Source organism: Columba livia, chromosome 5 (assembly GCF_036013475.1).
Source record: "Columba livia isolate bColLiv1 breed racing homer chromosome 5, bColLiv1.pat.W.v2, whole genome shotgun sequence".
Lineage (NCBI taxonomy): Eukaryota > Metazoa > Chordata > Aves > Columbiformes > Columbidae > Columba > Columba livia.
The window spans coordinates 66,938,274-66,957,018 of record NC_088606.1 but is presented as its reverse complement, the minus strand read 5'-3'; the positions used below and the strand labels follow the sequence as shown (position 1 = coordinate 66,957,018).

Here is an 18,745-nt window from a genome sequence, read left to right as displayed (position 1 = left end):
TATATGTATTTAAATCTTGCAGAAGAACAGTATGATTTTCAGCTCTTCTTTGTAGACACCCGGTAGATAGAAATACTACATTTACTCTCAGTGGTGTAGTGCTTAAAGAAACACCTTTCCTAAGATCTAGTGAAAGAGGCACTTTATGTCCATATTGCTATAGAAGCGACTTCTCAGGAAGATCATTTATAATGTTGTGCAATATGTTTTCACCCACTGTTTGACGTGACTTGTCTGTACCTGTGACATACCTCGGATGGGAAGGCTGGGTGGGTCTGTGTCTTAGGAGACAAGTTGCAAAAACCAGTTTTTTTCCAAATACTAACACAGACAAAGCTTTCTGTGAGTCCATGCAGTGTGGACACAATCGATAAGCTCCATGTATAGGAAATGGTTGCTGGCTGCTTCATCTCTTGAATTTCTCAATTCCTGTCCCGTATAGGAAAAAAGAAAGGGTGGGGTGGCATTTATGTAAAGAATGTCCCCCTTGTTACCTTCCTTTCCAGGAGAATATGTGCAGTTACTGCGGATGCTGTCACAAGTTTCTCTCAGGGTTTGCTTTAAGGATATGAGTGATTGCAGGTTTTTCTGCACTTGCCCATCACTGCTATGATGCCAACATAGTTATTAACCTACCCTTAGGAAGAATCTCTGCTAACTTTCCATCACCAGCGAGCACTATGTTTCACTTTCTGTATGTTGTTTGAGATTGGGCTTGTTCCGTTCCTTTCCTTTCCTTTCCTTTCCTTTCCTTTCCTTTCCTTTCCTTTCCTTTCCTTTCCTTTCCTTTCCTTTCCTTTCCTTTCCTTTCCTTTCCTTTCCTTTCCTTCCCTTCCCTTCCCTTCCTTTCCCTCCCCTTCCCTTCATTCCAATGTCTTTTTCTTTCTTTTTCTAAAGCATATTTAGAGTTGTTAGGCTGTTTCTTTGGCTTTTTCCAAATTCTGTCTTCATCAGAACATCACCCTCCAAAGATTAGGAAAGGAAATATTACAGTTATCTCCAAAAACCAAAGACTAAGAAATTAAGAAAGATGCAATACTAATCCCTCTCTCCCTCACAGATTGGAAATGTAAAGTGGAAATTAGCCAAGAATATTCAAAATACACCTAAAGTGTAAGTGGTTAATGAACTGAATGGCAAGGAGTCAGTTTATTAATACTGTGATACAGGATTATATGGAAAACCCAAGATTTTTGATGGGATTTCAGCCTCTCTATAACCCTTTTGTGTGTTACATATATCCTTTCAAATATTCAGCTGTAACTCATGTCTGTGCTAGTTTGCATAGATCATATCAAGTAGCAGGGAACAGAGCATTTCTTGCTGTGGAGATTAGCAGGGGTAAAGCAGTTGTTTGATTTGTGTATTTAATGGTAGGGTGGCGAAAATGCAGCGCCAGGATCCTGGCCAAAAGACTAAAAGGATACGAATGTTGAGTCAGTATAGTAATCTATATGGGGTGAGGTATGGCCACATAAAATGGGATCACCCACTCAAAGTGGATGTCTCATTGTGCTGGCCAGGGAGTTTAATTCTTAACGTAGGCAGCTAAATGAAGTTAAATACTTAGAGTCAACCATGGTAAATCTAGACCTAAATATTTGGCCTTGTTGGGAAAGCGGAGACAAATTCTGTTCACTACGATTCTAAAATAAAGTGTGTTTGTGTATATAGGGGAGAGGGAGGAAGAGAGGGCCTGGTAGATTAGGACATCATGCAAATAATGTAAAGATCTGGGCATAATCTGAACTCTGTTTTCAATCCTTCACAAGCCTGAGTCTGAAATACTTTAACCATTGCCTGTTTTTCAGGTGTCTAAGTTTTCAGAATGGCCACTCTCCAAATGCAACAGGATAACGCGAGGGAAGTTGTGTAGATTAAAGCTTTCCCTTCCTGAATTTCCCACTTTCTGTTCTAATAAGAGAGCAATGTTCCCCCTGGCAGTCAGTGGTCATGCACTTAATTTGATGTGTAGGTTTTGAGTAGAGGCGGTGCGTGATTCTTTATTGTGTCTTCCCTTTGTGTCCCCTGTTGCAGGAGCAAGGTAATTGCTGTCCTGCATTGTAGAGTTTGAGGTGTGAGAAACAAGGCTGATAAGAGAAATCAGTTGCCCATTAATGTTATAACATCTCTTCTATTATGCAGCAGCTTTAAGCATGTGAGTACAGACATTTTCATAACTTTCGTAGCCAGTGTCTTTCTCAGCTTATCTTCCAGTCATTCTATTAACAGTCCTAGAAGTTATTCCATGTTAACGTGCCCTAGGAAGCAGAATATTTGGTGTATGCCTGTTTCCTTTGCTGTGTTGCCCGAGTTGGAGAGAAACTGGAAAACTTAAGTCAAACTGGGTACTGAGTGAGCTATTCTTCCCCACTTTTAACATAGAGTAATAGTTCCCACAACCCACCACAATACAAAGGATACACATTCTTTGTACATACACTCTTTGTATATACGTATTTGTATATTTTGTTCACGTTCTTCTCTATTCTTGTGGCCTAGTCTTCATAGCTTGGCTCAAATAACTTTCAGATAGGTTTTGAGTTCCCATGGCTCTGGGAAGGGTCTCCTTCGTCTCAACATTCTTACCTGCCTTGTTCAGACATGCAGAGCCACATATCTGGTGGCTCTTTAGCACCTGAATATGTGACGGGGAACTTCTGGTCTGACTGACATAGAAATATAGTGATCTGCTGCTTTGAAAAGCAAATTGGAGTGAAGTAAATAAGGATAACGCAAGGTTTTCTTAAGAGCTTAAGTTGTTAAAAGTGAGGAAAAGTCTGTGGGAGAATCATTCCATATGTTTTCATAATTTCTTCAAGGGGTTAAGGCATCCACCCCATGATCGTGGGTGCAGTTATGTCCAAAACAGGGCATAAGCAGCTGTACTAGCCAAAAAGGGTGTAACATGGTACGACAGAAAAGAGATTATATCACTTTTTCTATTCAGCAAGTCTGTGCTGCAAATCTTGAGTCATAAGCTGATGCTTTTTGGGGGCCAGTAGATAAGATCTATTATTATGAAAGACGACGTTGCTTCATCCGAAGGTGCAAGGATCCAATTCTGTCAATGCCACCCTTCCATCCGTACTATAAAACCTTATAGCTGTGTTTCAGCACAGGTATCCCATGCAAACACGGCAGCCAGAGCACAACTGTTTATGTGACCATGGTATGGGCATAAGAAATCGTTCAGTCAGAATACAGTGGGTTTGTTTCCTCTGAATTCTAGCATTTTCAAACATTCTTTTTCTCTTTACTGACCTCCACCGGTTTACATTACCTAATCTTCCAGAAATGTCTGCAAAGTAGCACAAACAGCCCTTTGCTGTGTTGTTATCAAGAGGACCTCTCACCGTGCTCATTAACAGTGGAGAACATCCCAATAACGGGGAACATCTGGAAATAATATGGTCAGCATCAGCTCTGTGCCACATCAGCTGCTCCACTCAAACACTATTTGTAGGCATCTTGCTCACCTGAGTCTTTCCTAGAACAGTGTTCAGGACCATCGACTAAGTGTAATTGCTCCAGCAATGGGACTCTGCTGTTTGGCTCCAGAGGAAACGTTTGGATTAGGTCACTGGTAATCTATTCCCTAAAACATGATCTTCAATCCATAGCAGAACAGGGAGAGTTCATGGTCATCAAATAGTCCCAGGAAACAACAACAATGGCAACTTTTTGCACTGGGGGGTAATATGGACCAGGGTGCTTAGGATTCATTTTTTATGCATATGATGTGCCACCTCTAAGGATTTTTGCAGTGTTCTTGTAATCAGCTTTCAGGAAAACTACAAAGATGTTCTGCTCTACTTCTACACACTTCCATTGCTATTTACATTTGTTGACTTCATTGATGACCAATGAAAATGATGGGGTAGCCACAATTTCTCTGGGCATCCTCTTTCACTGTCTCACCACTCTTGCAGTGTAAAAATTCTTCCTTATGTTCAATTTAAATCTACCTTATTTCAGTTTAAAACCATTACTCCTGGTTCTGTCATTACAGACCTTGGTAAAATGTCTCTCTCCATCTTTCTTAAAAGCCTCCTTTACGTATTGAAAGGCTGTGGACAACATCCCCATATATTTATTGATAGATGCCAATCTTGGGTTCATTACACTGTGACATGAAGCCAGTAGAGGAGCAGAAAGACTAAAATATATTTTGGGGATAGTCAACCAGTATAAAGCTTTACAGGTATGTGCATCAAGAGGTCAAAAATCCTTTCAGACCCATGTGAAGTTCAGTGACTTCTTATACACAGCATCATTCTGGCTGAACAGACCCACATCAGAATCCTTAGTAAAACATTAGGACCTTCTCAAGTCCCTACCATGGCACTTTCCAGCTTGTTGCTGTAAACTCTGAGAAGCGACATCAATCCTGCTCCTCATTCCTGTAACGTGTTGTGCCGCATGAGCAAGAATCAGGAAAGAAAAAGAAGGAACCGGAGTTACAGGTTGCGAATAATTACTTATGGATACGACTTGCATCCTCCTCCTATATATTGCGTTTTTATAAATCACGCTCTGGTTTATTTATTTATATTTTGTTCTGGCTTACTCAGCTTAATCAGCACTTTGGTTTTTTTCTTACTTATCTTAATTGGCACTTCTTTTTCCTTTCTGCATGCTGCTTTCAGAGGCCCCTGTTCATGGAGATTTGGGGGTATTGCTTTGTGGCTGCCTGCTCCGATTACATCCTTTTGTTACTTAGGTTGTTGAAATTCATAGCGTCACCTATTACTGAAATTGTTACTGCTGCCCACACAAGTGTAATGAAAGAGGAATCCATTAAAAGGTTTTACTGACTTACAGTAACAAAGGAAGCAGCCTGAGCAATCCACTGGATTGATTTTCCACCGGGCCAAAACAGCAAACCTTGAGTCTGACACGTTGCTTATCAAGCAAAACAAGATCTTCTTTCTCACTATTCACCACAATTCAAAATATTGTTCAGAGGCAAATTGTTGCAAATATATTGATAGCTGCCCCTTCTGCCAGGGTAAAAGAACAAGCCTATGCCACAAAATAGTGTGTTAGCAAACAGAGACACACTGCAACAGAAGCACTGAATAGAAGCACTGCACAGCCTTAATCTCCTTGGATTACTCACTAGGACATTTTCCAACAGCAGGGACTGGTTATGGAGTCCATCGGTATTCAGGCTGTTTTCTGCTGAATATTCAATGTTGAATATTCAGTGTAGGAGGGAAGCTAAAAGGAACAAGTTCTGCTGTGCCCCCGAAGGTGTGTACTGGGGGCAGCTTAGCTCCAATGTTATAAAAATGTATTTTGTAAAAAAGTACCAAATGTGAACCTAAAAGATGGCAAAGCCCAGGAAGGAGAAGGAAAAGATGCTTTCCAACTGCCTGCTATGGCAAGGGAGAAGCAAAGAAAGAGATCGATGCTAATGACTATTCAACTTCTTTTTAAGGCATCTTAGTGCCTTGGCTGTCATTGGGAGCTGTGTTGAGAAATCAACTTTAGTCTTTTCACACCTTCTTATAAAGGAGAAGAGCCACAAAGACTGTTTAAAAAACTTAACATGGGATTTCTCACGGTTCTTTGGATCAGCATTTCTAACTTGAAACACTGACTGCAGAGTTAATATCAAGTCCAAATTTCACTAGCCCAAGCAGACCCAAGGGCAAATGAGCACCAAGATAAAAACATGCGAGTATATATGTGACAAATGTTACAAGTGTGTAGGAATTAATTCCAAGTAACTACTGCAAGCCATCAAAAGACAGTAACACAGGCAAATTAGTTTCACCTTTGATCACACGCTTTGAAAACTCTATCCTAATTGTGTGCTTCTCCATCTGAGTTGATGCTGATGTGGGTTTTAACTTTTGTTTTTATATGGAATAAAAAAGAATCGTTGACCCAGTCATGGTTTCATAACATTTTCAAGACTTTAAAGTCTTGTTATAAAAAGAGAAAATTATGTGAATGTTATGACTGCTTCAGAATGAGATGACAAGCTGAACCAAGTGTTGTTTTGCAATTAATACTAATTTCCTGGAGTCCCCAAGTCAATAGTTTCCTTAGTAAATTTATGAACAAGGAGGGGGCAGGAGGAGGGGAAGAAAAAGCAGTTTCACAACCTACCATCCCATTTTGTGTGTACTTGTCCCAGGCAGCAGAAGCACCAAGCGCAGAGCTCTGAGGTGATTATTGCCACAAAGGGCACTCTGGAATCCTCCTCCGCCCTGTTCTGTTCTTGCTTTGAGAGCTGGAGAACTGGAAATACAGAAATATGGGTTTTCATCAGGTTCTAAATATAGTACTGAGTTCTCAAGGGATTGGCAGGGTTTTTTGGTTTTTGTTTTTTTCTTTTAAACAGGCATAAGAATGTGCACAACTCACATTTCTTCCAAAGGGGTTCATGGACTGTAACAACTGAATTAAGCTGCAGAGTGATTTATTTTTCTGGTTAACAACAGGTAAGTCAGAGTCATATTTTAAGTGAAGTTTTCCCTGACTGTCAGAGCCCAGTAAACCTGTTTGGGGAACAGAATGAGCTATTTGAGGGGAAAAACATGAAAAGCAACTCCTTACCTATAGTTACAGGCTGTGCTTTGCATACTTGAGATACACCACAGCTGCCACAGCAGCAAAGGAGCAGTTTGGGGGGGGGATAAAACTCAGAGCAGCTGGAGCTTGTGTGGGAGCTTTGCCCAAAACAGAGCCTCAGGGCTTGGCCAGCATCTCTCGTCCTTCCCAACACTTCCCTGCCGACATCCCAGGGATGGGGAAAGGCGGAGGGCGGGGGCCCTGGGTGTGTCCTGCCCTTATATCCCATGGAGGGAGCAAAGCGCTGGGGCTGGTGAAGCAGGAGGGAGAGAAGGAAGAAGGAGAGAAGGAAGAAGGAGGATGGCACCACTGCGGGGGGCAGAGGAGCTGTGTGAAGATCGGGATGGAGACCCAGCAGCGGGTCCGGGGTTGCGGTTCTTCACCTGGGAGGAGATCGGGCAGCACAATGGGAGGGGGACGGGGACGCAGGAGCGGTGGCTGGTGATCGAGAGGAAGGTGTATGACATCAGCCGTTTCTACCGGAGGCACCCGGGAGGGGCCCAGCTCATCACCAGCTATGCCGGGCAGGACGCCACGGTGAGCGGCAGGGATGGGGGTGATGGTGGGGAGCGGTTTGCTGCTGTCTGGTTTTGGGCTGCAAGGAGGAAGAGGCTGGTACCCAGCAAATATCGGGCAGCGAGAGCTTGGGGGGGCTCACCTCATTGGGAATTGGTTGAGCTTGGGGTATGTGGCAGGATCTGGAGTATATCATAGACTCACAGAATAGTTTAGGTTGAAGGGACCTTCCCAGCTCATCCAGTGCCCCCCCCTGCCATGAGCAGGGACATCTTCACCAGTTCAGGTTGCTCAGAGCCCCGTCCAGCCTGGCCTGGGATGTCTCCAGGGATGGTTCATCCACCACCTCTCTGATTGACCTGGGCCAGGCTCTCACCACCCTCAGGGGCAAAAATGCCAGAACTGAGCTCATGTATAAAAGAAGTTTAACAGTTTCCATGGAATAGCACTGTTTTCTTACTAGTCCCTATTAAAGTTTACTCTGCCCTTGTTATTTTTTAAGCATACTCTTCATTGTAAGGTCATGATGAGTCAGAAATTCAGGAGATGAAATTATATTGATGTTCTATCTGAGGTTATTCTTCCTCAGTGAAATAGGGCTTGGTTCCAGGCCTGCAGATTACAACTGCCCTGCATTTCTGAAGTGTGATCTCAGATCACCACCCTCAGGGGCAACAATTTCTTATGTTGTGCCTGAATGTCCACTCTTTTAATTTAAAACCATCACCCTGTGTCCTGTCATAACACACCACGCTAAAAAGTCTGTCCCCATCTTTCTTATGGGTTCCTTTTAAGTACTGAAAGCAGGGTGAGGGTATATAGCAGGGTCAGGGGTATGTATTATAGCAGGATTAAGGGTATATAGCAGGACCGAGGGTATGTAGTGTCACTGCATCATTCAAGCCTTGCAACCTGTTATGGAACCAGGCAAATAAAGAGGTTCAGCCCGCAGGGCAAGCAGACTGTGTTTATCCAGCTGAAGTCTTTAGGATCACTCTTATCTGCTGATCTTGCTTCAGCAGTTGCTGTGAGCTGCAGTGATTGCTTACAGGTGGGGTGAGGTGAGGAAGATGCCGAGAGCCCTGTGGCAACAACAACAGCTCCTTCCAGAAATGTCCCTGTAGGAAAGGGTTCCCTCCCAAATGCTGCTCGGCATCACTGGAAGGGAAGGCAAAGACAACGTGCTTTCCCAAGCACTCTTCCAAAAAAGTTTCTGTAGTTATTGCGTGTGGCCCTTCTGACCCCGGAGATGAACAAAATTGAAAGAATTAGCCAGTTAACAACTGTCCAGCTGCTGGCGAGTTAGTCTGTGAGCTAAAAGGCTTCTGCTCATTGTGTTTTCATGTCTGACTGCTGTTTTGATGCCCTGGAAACCTGTGGTAACACACACACCAAAACATTCAGCAAATGCCCTGGAGTTCTTGCCTTCAGGTATACACAGGAAGTGTAGAAAATAGTGGTAAATTAACATCTATACAAAGACATCCTGAATGCGATTGCTTCCTGGCTGAGTATTTTGAAAGAAAAAACCCCAAGATGAATAGTTCCCTGGTCTCCCGTATGTAAATGATGTTTGAGGCTCATTGAACCAAAAATCATTTTAAGTCCACTAAGTTTAAATTCACACTCTGTATTAGCTACACTTTGCATTCTATATTTTCTATTATTCATTTGCTCTAGTTAGCACCATCAGGTTTCTCTCATTTTAGGGTGCTGGGATACCCCAGACAATGGATGAACCTGGAAAACACAGATGTTTTGTTTCTGGGGTCCGACTTGGTTCTTATAGGTTGTTTCCATGTCCAAACCATTAAACCTGCAAGACTTCAGCCAATTTTGTGTGACACCAGCTCAACAGCACATTAAATAGGCTTTGCACCATAAAAAAAAAAAATGCCTGGCTATTTCCCCTTCTCTTTTCAAGCATATATAAGAAAACTCCAACTCAAGGGCTGTAAGGGTTTTTACTTTGCTCCAGAGATGTTAAAGAACACCCAAATCTTCAACAGGTCTGCACTTTTGGATAACAACAGCATCATCACTGCTCACAAGGTATAATATTCAGAATATGTATTTATTCCAAGGCTAATTGTTCCATGTGATGCTGGAGTATCTTGGACTAGGTCAGTTTCTTAATCTTTTGACTGCATACTATAAAAAATAAGAAATTATCTTAGTTTAACTGGGAGATGTTACCAAGAGCATATAGCCATGAAAGATGGTAACTTTGGAGAGGGTGAAAACCATGGAAGGCTCTCAGTAAGAAACCTGAGGAATGTACAAATGAGTGTGATTAATGCCACAATATTAGCAAGGGTGATGCTGCACAAGACTGTCAAGTCCTTTTATTGCTGCTTTTTGTTGTGTTCTCACAAAGGGTAGAAGAACAGAGTTAAGCACTTAGACAACAGAGGTGGCTTTGAAAACAGGAGCAACAATCTTAAGACTGGAATTTTCACCTGAATTCTGCAAAGTTTGGTTGAATTTTGGAGACTGTGAAAACATCTGCTTTTGCAACATCATGAAATAACCAGGAACTTGCAGTAGGATATTTATAGAGAAACTGCGTGTTGATTCTTTTGATTCATCAGTGATAGTGCTTATATGCACAACATTTAAACCCAATGTATGTTTCATATATGCCTCAGTGATAGCCATGCAGTTGCCCAAACCTCTGTCATTTTGCAGCAGGGAAGGTGTTTTGGGCACCTGGATGTCCAGGAGGAAAAGTCACTAATATTGGGGTTGGGAAGTGGTGGGAAGAAGAAAGACAAGGGAACTAGACTGCTGTTGGCTTATAGTGGAGATTCATTCAATTTTATCTTACAGAGCTTGCATACCTGTAGTAATTGCAGTGGTGGAAGTCAGACCCCTTCCACTTGCCAGCTGCAATAAGATCTCATTTAAGAGCACAGGATAAACAGGAGAAGAAAATGGTCAACCCAAGCTTGAGGGGATAGAAAGGCAAACCAGCCACCTTTGCCATTGTGGTTTCTCCACAGTCAATGTCCTGTGCTGCACAGCAGACTGAGGTTAATAACACAGAATGTGTTTTTCTTACCCCTTCCTTTGCTTTTGTGCATTTGCAGGATGCTTTTGAAGCATTCCATGTCGACAAGGTGCTGGTGAGCAAGTACTTGAAGTCACTGCAGATCGGGGAGCTGGCGCTGGATCAACCCAGTATTGAGCCCACTAAAAATGTAAGTTTATCCTGGAAATCAGATCAAAGGTAGATTAAAGGGAAATATTCTGAGATGAGACCTTGTTCTTCTGTATCAGTGTAGCTCCTGGAACAACAGAATCCAGGTTCTTCACAATTTTTTTTGCGCCACTACTTAGAAACAATACACAAATATGTCTAAATCCACATTATGTCATTGAGATTCCTGAAGATAAATATCTCTTGTCATAGCAACTCTCCACGAATAGCAGAGCCTTGTTTTGCTCTCTTGAATATCACAGCTATCACCTTTTCTTTTTCCCCATGCTTAATGGAGTCATTCTTTCCAGCTGATAGTGAACTTTCAGACTGTTCTCCCTTCTGTTGTAGGTACCTGTAGGAAGAGAATGGTAAAGTGTTTTATCCTTTAATTAAGTTTCCTATGTAGGTGGGAACTTCCTGAGCCCTCTTACCCATCTGTGGCCACATTTTGCCTATTTATTGACCCATAGCTTGCCTGCACCAGTGCCTGCATGTGCCTTGAGCTATGCAAACTCAATTTTTGGGAAAAGCTCACTGGCCAGCTCCTTTGTGAACTGGGTTGCATGGAGACAGGAATAGGCTTGGGAGGCATCTGCAGAGCTGGCAAAGACAAAGGTGGGTTGGTTTAGCACCAGTGCTCTGCCCATTTCTTGTTCCATCCCCGTTCTTCAGTGCCCACCAGCCTGAGGCCAGTTGGGCTGTAGGTGCCATTTGTCATACACGCATTTTCCCCTCCCTGTTCATCTTGGAAAGGGTAAAAATGTATAATGAATGATCTATTGGAACTGGTGGCAGAAGAATAATTTCATCCAAAAGACCTGCCACAAGGTGGCATGTTATGGTCATGCACACACAGTGCACCTCCCACTAGATAAAACTTCCACACTGTTGCCTGCCAAGAAGATGATGGAAGAAGCACTGAAGATACCAATGTCTGGGGGTACAGACATTGTGCTCTGCGGTGGCTGATTTTTGCTTCTCTGCTTATTATTATTATTACCTTATCAGGCAAAGACACAGAGAAGCTGCAGGAGAGCAATAATAAAGTTCACTAGTGTGTAAGCCCAGCTCTTGCCCATTTGGCCAGATTCTTTGCTCTTTTTTCCATCCATTAAAGTGGTCCTTGGCTTTGGAGGCTGCAGCGCTACATTCCAGAAACAGGGAACATGTAACACTGGTGCTTCCCACAGAAAATGCTGGTGAAAGACTTCCGAGAACTGCGAGCTGCTGTGGAGAAAATGGGGCTTCTGGAGCCAAATCAACTCTTCTTCTTCCTGCTCCTCGCTCACATCCTCCTGTTGGATACCGCTGCTTGGCTCATTTTGCTCTACTTCGGGACATCCTTAATGCCCTTTATCGTCTCTCTGGTGGTGCTGACCATTTCCCAGGTAAGCAACTAAGCCCATAGCATCTACACATGGACTTGCATCAACTTTCATACACATAATACCATTGCAGTTTTGCAGTGCTCCATTTTCTACCCTGGCATAGTTCTCCTTTGTAATTAGAAGACAAATACTATGCAGCATATGTTTACAGAGATGTAAAGAAGAAATTCCGCATGTGGGGAGTTCCCACTAATCCTAGTCTGGGTTTCTTTAAGTAAGACATATTGTAGCCTCAAGAGCATCAGGATTTTATAGATCCTTTCCTATTGTGATTTTAGAGCACTGTCCAAGAAATAAAACTTGATATTTCAAAGCAAAGGACAGGTGTACCACTGTCCTGATATGGATTCATCTTTTGTTCCCCTCCCACTGTTTTATGTTTCCTCTTCCAGGTCCAGGCCGCATGGTTACAACATGATCTTGGGCATCTTTCAGTATTTGGGAAGACCAAGTGGAACCACTTACTGCACAAGTTCGTGATGTGCCATTTGATTGTAAGTATCTGACCCTGGAAAAACTTCCTGGATTTGATGGTTTTCCTGTAAAAGTGCATGTTCTGGAGGCTCCATGTCCCACATGGGGCGAAGGAAGGGAATTGGCTCTGAAAGCTCTGTACTTTTCATACTTTGTTCTTCACTAAAACAGGGGGCATCAGCCAAATGGTGGACTCTTCTGCACTCCCGGCACCACGCCAAACCCAACTGCGTCCAGAAAGATCCCGATGTCGATATGCACCCTTTCTTGTTTACCTTGGGGAAGAAATTGTCTGTGGAGGTCAGTGTGTGTGCGCTGGTGTACCAGGAACTGGGGAGCACACCCCAACGCTGCGCCATAAAGGTCTAAAACCGAGGCGCGATGACAGTTTGCTTTCATCTGTGTCTCTTCAGCCTTTGCAAACAGGTCACAGTTCACATTAATCTCCTTTTAAAATTTCTTGCGCAGCTGACAAGTAGTTGTAAATAAATTAGACGTGATGTATGTGCATCATATATAGGCTGGAAGAGAGAAAATACATACATCATGGGTTTTTTGACCAATAATATAACTTAGCCTTGGAATATCTAATATTTCACAAATTAATCATGAATGAGATAAGAACACAAACCCAAGGAAAATCACCGGTTAAAATTCACCTCTATCTGTCCTCAAAGTTATTTTCATCATAACTTACAAATGAAATGTTCTGGTATAGCTTTTACTGCATCATTCCATTCTAACCCAGACAAAGGCGGTATTTGTGATTAGCAGTTTTCTTCATACCATATACCAATGTAGGTTTTTCTTATGGGCCCTTACCTCTGTTTTGGCTTGTCATATCTGAAACTATTTTTCAGCAACTGCTTATTTAACTTATTTTCCCCTACTGGAGAAAAATCTCATGTTTACTGAACAGTTTATCTCTGAAGGAGTTTACAAAGCTGTAAGGCATTAAAGACTTACATTAATAGAATAAGGACTTATAGAAAAGTTGTATTATGTATGTGGACTAACAGGGCAGGTACACAAGAGGGAGACAGTAGGAATGAGGGTTGTGGGAAGTGTGCAAGAAGAAGGTCTTTGCAGGAGAAAGCGATTATCTGTGCAAATTGCTTAGTTTCCATCCAGTACTTTTGTTGTTCTTTCTTTTCCCAGCTTGGGATCAAAAAGAAAAAGTACATGCCATACAATCACCAACACAAATACTTCTTCATCAGTGAGTATCTCCATTTCCCTGCAATACCATGAGGGGCGCAAATGGGGCTTGTAGATCTTCCTTTTGACCTGTAGAACTAGAGCAGGACTAAGGTGCCTGCACTAAACTAGCAGGGTAAGTTCAGATCTGCGTGTCTCAGATGTGCAACTCAGAGATGTCCTAGTTAAGGAAGGTGACCCCATGTTACCATATCATACCATATCTGTCAGTACTAATCAAATTTAAGTAACAGTCTGTGGGGTTTGGTTTGTGTGTGGTTTTGTTCATTTTAAGTACAACTGAGATGTCTGTTTGGAAGGTTGAATTTGAGTTCTCCTTGCAACCCAAAATCCCTGGCAGACAAGGGATTTCTTATGCATTTCTGCTGTTCCACTGCTTTGAACAACTGAATGGGGAGCCCAATAAGCTTTGGGGCTGTGGAAACCACTTGAAATATTGCTCTGTGTCTGTTCCTCAGTTAGAATCCTCAAATAAAACCTTGGGTTTGCAAGCACTATCAGGTTACGGACAGCGCTAGAAATGTTCCGAGGCACTAATCACGGAATAGTTTGGGTTGAAGGGACCTTCAAAGCTCATCCAGTCCAACCCCTGCCATGAGCAGGGACATCTTCACCCAGATCAGGCTGCTCAGAGCCCCGTGTAGCATCCTAACCAGCATCAGTCAGTTGCTTTCTTGCAAAGCAGATACTGTGGTACTCAAAATGATTATTAAGTTTCTGGGGTGTTGTCCTACTTATTTTTCAGGATTCTCCACAGCCCTTTCTGTTGTCACTCTTTTCTAAAAGGATCCCTGGTTATAGCTCTCCATGGGTCAGTGGAAGGCAATACCACCTGTGCTGACAGGTGCCACAAGGAGCACCAGGCTGTCATGGTGAAGAGCAGGAACTGTCCTCCATGAAGCTTCAGAGAGCTTCTTGTCTTACCTCTGTTTTACCTCTTGAGGTCAGCAGGCTCCTAGATCACTTACCATTAGTCTGCGCTGATGCATACCAACATCACCCAGAAAATTCCGCAGCCCTAAAACCTCTCGGAATATTCTCCATACTGAGTAGCTGTTCAGGGATCCTTTGCTTCCAGTTTGATTATCCATCATTTGGTCCGTGACATCACCAGTGACAATGAATTCTCCCTTACAGCTCTTCCTCCGCTCCTGTTTCCCACCTATTTCCAGTGCCACACGTTTTACATTGCGTACACCAAAAGGTATTGGGTGGTGAGTATTCCTGCTTGTGCAACCAAGAAGGGGTCAGCTGTGGGCCTCCAACCTTTCTTCTGAACATGGAGCCAGCTTGTCCCCGATTTGTGGGCAATACACATATATCTGGCATCACCTCCTATGCCAGGAAGCCAGAATTAATGCCTCATTCTGCCTTCTCTTGGGTGTGTTATGCACAGAGGAGGACAGAGCAACTTCCACCCAAAATGAGATGGTTGGTCTAGCACTTAGTTCATGGTGGGGTCCTGGGCAGTGACTTCATACAAGTCTTTAACTCCTGTTTCTGAATGCAAAGTCATTTGCAAATATATCAATTGCTTACTAGGGGTGGATGCTCAGAGTCATCTCTATCATAGCAAGCTGTGAAAAAGTATCATTGGTTTGTGTTAACTTGGATTGCTCCAGATGATTCAATTCAGCAAAAACCTATAAAAGCTGAATGTTGATTGTTCTCTTGTACATATATCATGAAGCTCAGAAAAAGATTTAAGCAACTATAAATGATAATTACTTTCTTTTCTTGTTGTCTCTGATTTTGGTAGGACTTGGCCTGGATGATGACCTTCTATATCAAATTCTTTTTTATTTATGGATCATTATTAGAAATAAAGAGTCTCCTGGCGTATTATTTTATATTCAGGTGATATCACTTTAGAAAGTTCTTCAGCCTTCCTCTACCTGTTCTTTCCATCTGTGCCTGCCTGTCTTTCTCTGCCTCCGCTTATCCTTCCACGTTCTCCATTACTATCTCTTTTTTTGAGTATTTTTTTAATTCTGTAAAGTTAAACTAAGACTCTTCTGCTTAATTGCCGGTTCAAGTTTTACACTGCATTATTGGCTCTGGCAGCAAAGAGGCTTCACTGGGTGCTGAACAAATTGAGAAATACCTCATATGGCAGTCAGTGCTTTGGGTGTCAGGTCTGCTGCTGCTTGGAGAAAAAGAACATTCACCAGAAACTGCTCAGCCAGGCATTGTCCAGCAGCATTGGCTTGAATGGACAATAGACTCCCCACCTCAATGGTTTTACTGATTCTAACCAGTTTGGTCCTTGGCTACACATAAAACAAGATGAATACCTGGCTAAATAGCAAACCGTATTAAATAATGATGAATTTCATAAGGGAATATGAATCTTTCAGGTTTGGAAAGTTCTGTGAGCTGCTGGATTAGCAAGGCTGGTGTTCAGCCATGTGTTTCTAAGTCTGGCTATGCTGTTATTTCAATGGTTTCCCATTGCCTTGCTCCCCTGAATTCTGGCCTCTTGTCTGATTGCGCAGGATGCTGGAGAGCAGCTGGTTTGTCTGGGTTTCACAGATGAACCACATCCCTATGGATATTTACTATGACAACAACTTGGACTGGGTGTCCACGCAGGTAAAATATTTTCCATTCTTAAGAATTGTGACCACACAGGTACAAATTCCAACCATAAGACATGCAAGTCCTCTATTGCATTAAGGGTGAAAAACTTGGTACCTGGGAAGTGAAGGTTCATAGGATAACAGGATTCAGTTATGGTAACAGTAAAGGAGGAGAGCAATGATGTGTTCATGGGCAATCTAAAATCAAAGCTAGGTCCTAACTCTATTTCCCAAACATACCCACCTCCCCACTTACTGCATCATTCTGTCTTGGACCTTTTCTGCTTATGTGGAGATGGAAATTTGTGTCCTGCTCTTGCTGAGTGATTTTGCACCAGCAGAACACTGGTGTGCTGTCCCCTCTTTGCAGAGAGACTTCTTGGAGCCCAGCAGTAGAGGCTGACCACCACAGAAGTTCCCTGCCACCTCTCCTTTTTCTGCAGATGTAGGTTTGAGGAGACCCAGGAGGAACTTCTGACTGTGCACAGGAGCACAGAGCCAGCTCCCGGCTGTACCACGGTCCATGTTAGCCAGTCTACGTACCTCTGCTGGTCCACAAAACTGAAGGATTATGATCCCTTAGGCTAAAAGAACAGAATAGGACAGAGCAGCACAGCACAACGCAATTTAGACAAATGGAAAGGCTGTGGTCACCAATCCACACTGACTTTGCTTTCCCGTCCCCTCCTCTAGCTCAAGGCAACATGCAATGTCGAGCAGTCTCTGTTCAACGACTGGTTTACTGGGCATCTGAACTTCCAGATTGAACATCAGTGAGTACACACCCTCAGAGAGAATTTTCTTTCTTTTTTTTTTTTATATACCTATTATTTTTCCCCCGTATTCTTCTTTGCTCTGAATTCTACAAACAGTTGTAGGGCACCAGTGAGTTTGCCTTTAAAAAGACTGAAAACCCTAAAGAAAATCACAATATAATTCAAGACCTTCACTGGACTCCCAGGAAGGTGAGAACAACAAGTGAAAACTGAATGTGGGTAGGTTCTGTGAAACCACACAGACAGCAACAGCGTCTATTGGGGATTGGACTAGATGATCTTTTGAGGTCCCTTCCAATCCCAAACATACTGTGATACTATTCAAAGCAGTAGTTTGTAAGCGTTGGTGAAAATGTACATTCTAAGCACCCTTTTTATAGTCTGACACAGCAGTTTAACTACCTATACTTTACTACTTACACTATTATTCTATATACAACTAGAGGATAGGCTTATCTCCTTTTCTGGGCTATGGAGATGGTAACTTCTGGAGAACAGGTAGTTTCTTCCAGTTTATGGCATTGCTTAATTTGAAGAAGTGTTGCTAGAGGAGGAAAGCAGGGAGGGCTTTTGAGTTACACGTGCTAAAAGCCCTCCAAGCGGAAAGAAGGGATGGGAGCAGCTGAAGACCCTGCTCAGTGGGAGCTGTGTGATTCCTGGGAAGTAATAATGACCGTGAACTTGGGAAAGGTAATATTTCCTATGGGGCACTGGAAGAGAATCTGTCTGTCTTCTCTCACAGCCTCTTCCCCACAATGCCCAGACACAACTACTGGAAGGTGGCTCCTCTGGTGAAGTCCTTGTGTGCCAAACACGGCATCGAGTACCAGTGCAAGCCGTTGCTCATGGCTTTCGCAGACATTGTGCAGTAAGTACCAACACACCAGCAAAAACATTGCAGAAGGATGTGAGAGAGACTGGAAGCCCAAGAACAAGGGTTGGCTTGTTCTTCTCGTACAAATCAATGCATAGAAACCCTAATTTCCCTCAACACTTCCCTACACAACGTGGTTTCTTGTGTTCCATCTTTCTCAGCTCTCTGAAGAGTTCGGGGGAGCTCTGGCTCGATGCCTACCTACACAAATAAGATGACAAGGCTTGATGGCACCATTCACAGCCTGCCATACCTTGGCATTCCCAGCAAGCTGAGGAACAGGGACCTTCTCCAAGGGAGAAGAAAATGGATAAAAGCTGAAGGATCTAAATCCAATAGATATGAAGCTACTTGAATTTTACTTTTGGTCTTTCCTGGTGTTTTGGTTCAGATACATTAAGAGCGGACAGGACGAGCAGGAAATGAATGGTTAGAACAAGGAGAAACTCTTCACTAACTACATCCGAGTCAATATGGCCAAGAGCATTTCTGAGCCTGAGTATGTGTTCAAGTCACATTATGGACTAGGGCAGCTATACACACTTCATGTCAGAGTCCTCTGACCAGTTGCATTGTTTTTTTCTGGTACTCCTTGTGTGGATGGTTTAAAGCTCAATATGAAATTCGCTTATTTGAAGCCATTTGAAATTGTACAGGGTTTGAATTAAGGTGGTGTTCCAGCAATGTGTTTACATTGTAATAAATTATAATAAACTACATATCACACTTAGAGTGTGGCAATTGCAATATGCAGTTGAATAACAACATAAGTGTGTTTGCTGCTACTGTTCTCTAGAGAATCCTCATTGTCACAATATCAGGCATCCCCACTTGGCAGGGAGAAACATGCAGGTTCCAACCAGCTCAAGATGTTGCTGTCTTCAAAGTTTCTTTGTTCATTGGGTTTGTTTGGTGGGTTTTTTCCCATTTTGAGCTGGCCATGTGTACACTCCCCATGCTGGTCTGTCTGGGTTATTTATAACCATGAGGTCCCCAAAGTGCTTTTCAAACACTTCATGCCACATCCTCTGTCTTCACTTCTCAAAGCTGCTACTACAATACCAGACCTGTATTTCATTACGTTATCAAGCAGCTATATCTCATTCTACACCAAGTAACTGCTTGTTACTGCT

General features: G+C 42.8%; 1 protein-coding gene across 1 annotated transcript; it reads left to right on the top strand.

Annotated features, from left to right (window-relative positions):
- The first annotated feature begins 6,818 nt into the window (after positions 1–6,818).
- LOC102094615 (acyl-CoA (8-3)-desaturase) lies at positions 6,819–18,342 on the top strand. Its single transcript, XM_005511098.3, has 12 exons — positions 6,819–7,122; positions 10,191–10,301; positions 11,494–11,691; positions 12,084–12,185; positions 12,337–12,465; positions 13,324–13,384; positions 14,521–14,597; positions 15,143–15,240; positions 15,879–15,975; positions 16,656–16,735; positions 17,481–17,606; positions 17,774–18,342. The coding sequence occupies exons 1-12, from the start codon at positions 6,886–6,888 to the stop codon at positions 17,823–17,825; spliced, it is 1,368 nt and encodes a 455-aa protein (XP_005511155.2). The 5' UTR covers positions 6,819–6,885; the 3' UTR covers positions 17,826–18,342.
- Positions 18,343–18,745: the final 403 nt, after the last annotated feature.

What these genes read in the sequence shown, in the direction of transcription:
- LOC102094615 (XM_005511098.3), top strand. Translation starts at nt 6,886, where the DNA reads ATGGCACCACTGCGGGGGGCAGAGGAGCTGTGTGAAGATCGGGATGGA. An exon ending in TGGTGCTGACCATTTCCCAG is followed by an intron (nt 11,692 to 12,083) that starts GTAAGCAACTAA and finishes TTCCTCTTCCAG; the next exon opens with GTCCAGGCCGCATGGTTACA. An exon ending in GCGTATTATTTTATATTCAG is followed by an intron (nt 15,241 to 15,878) that starts GTGATATCACTT and finishes CTGATTGCGCAG; the next exon opens with GATGCTGGAGAGCAGCTGGT.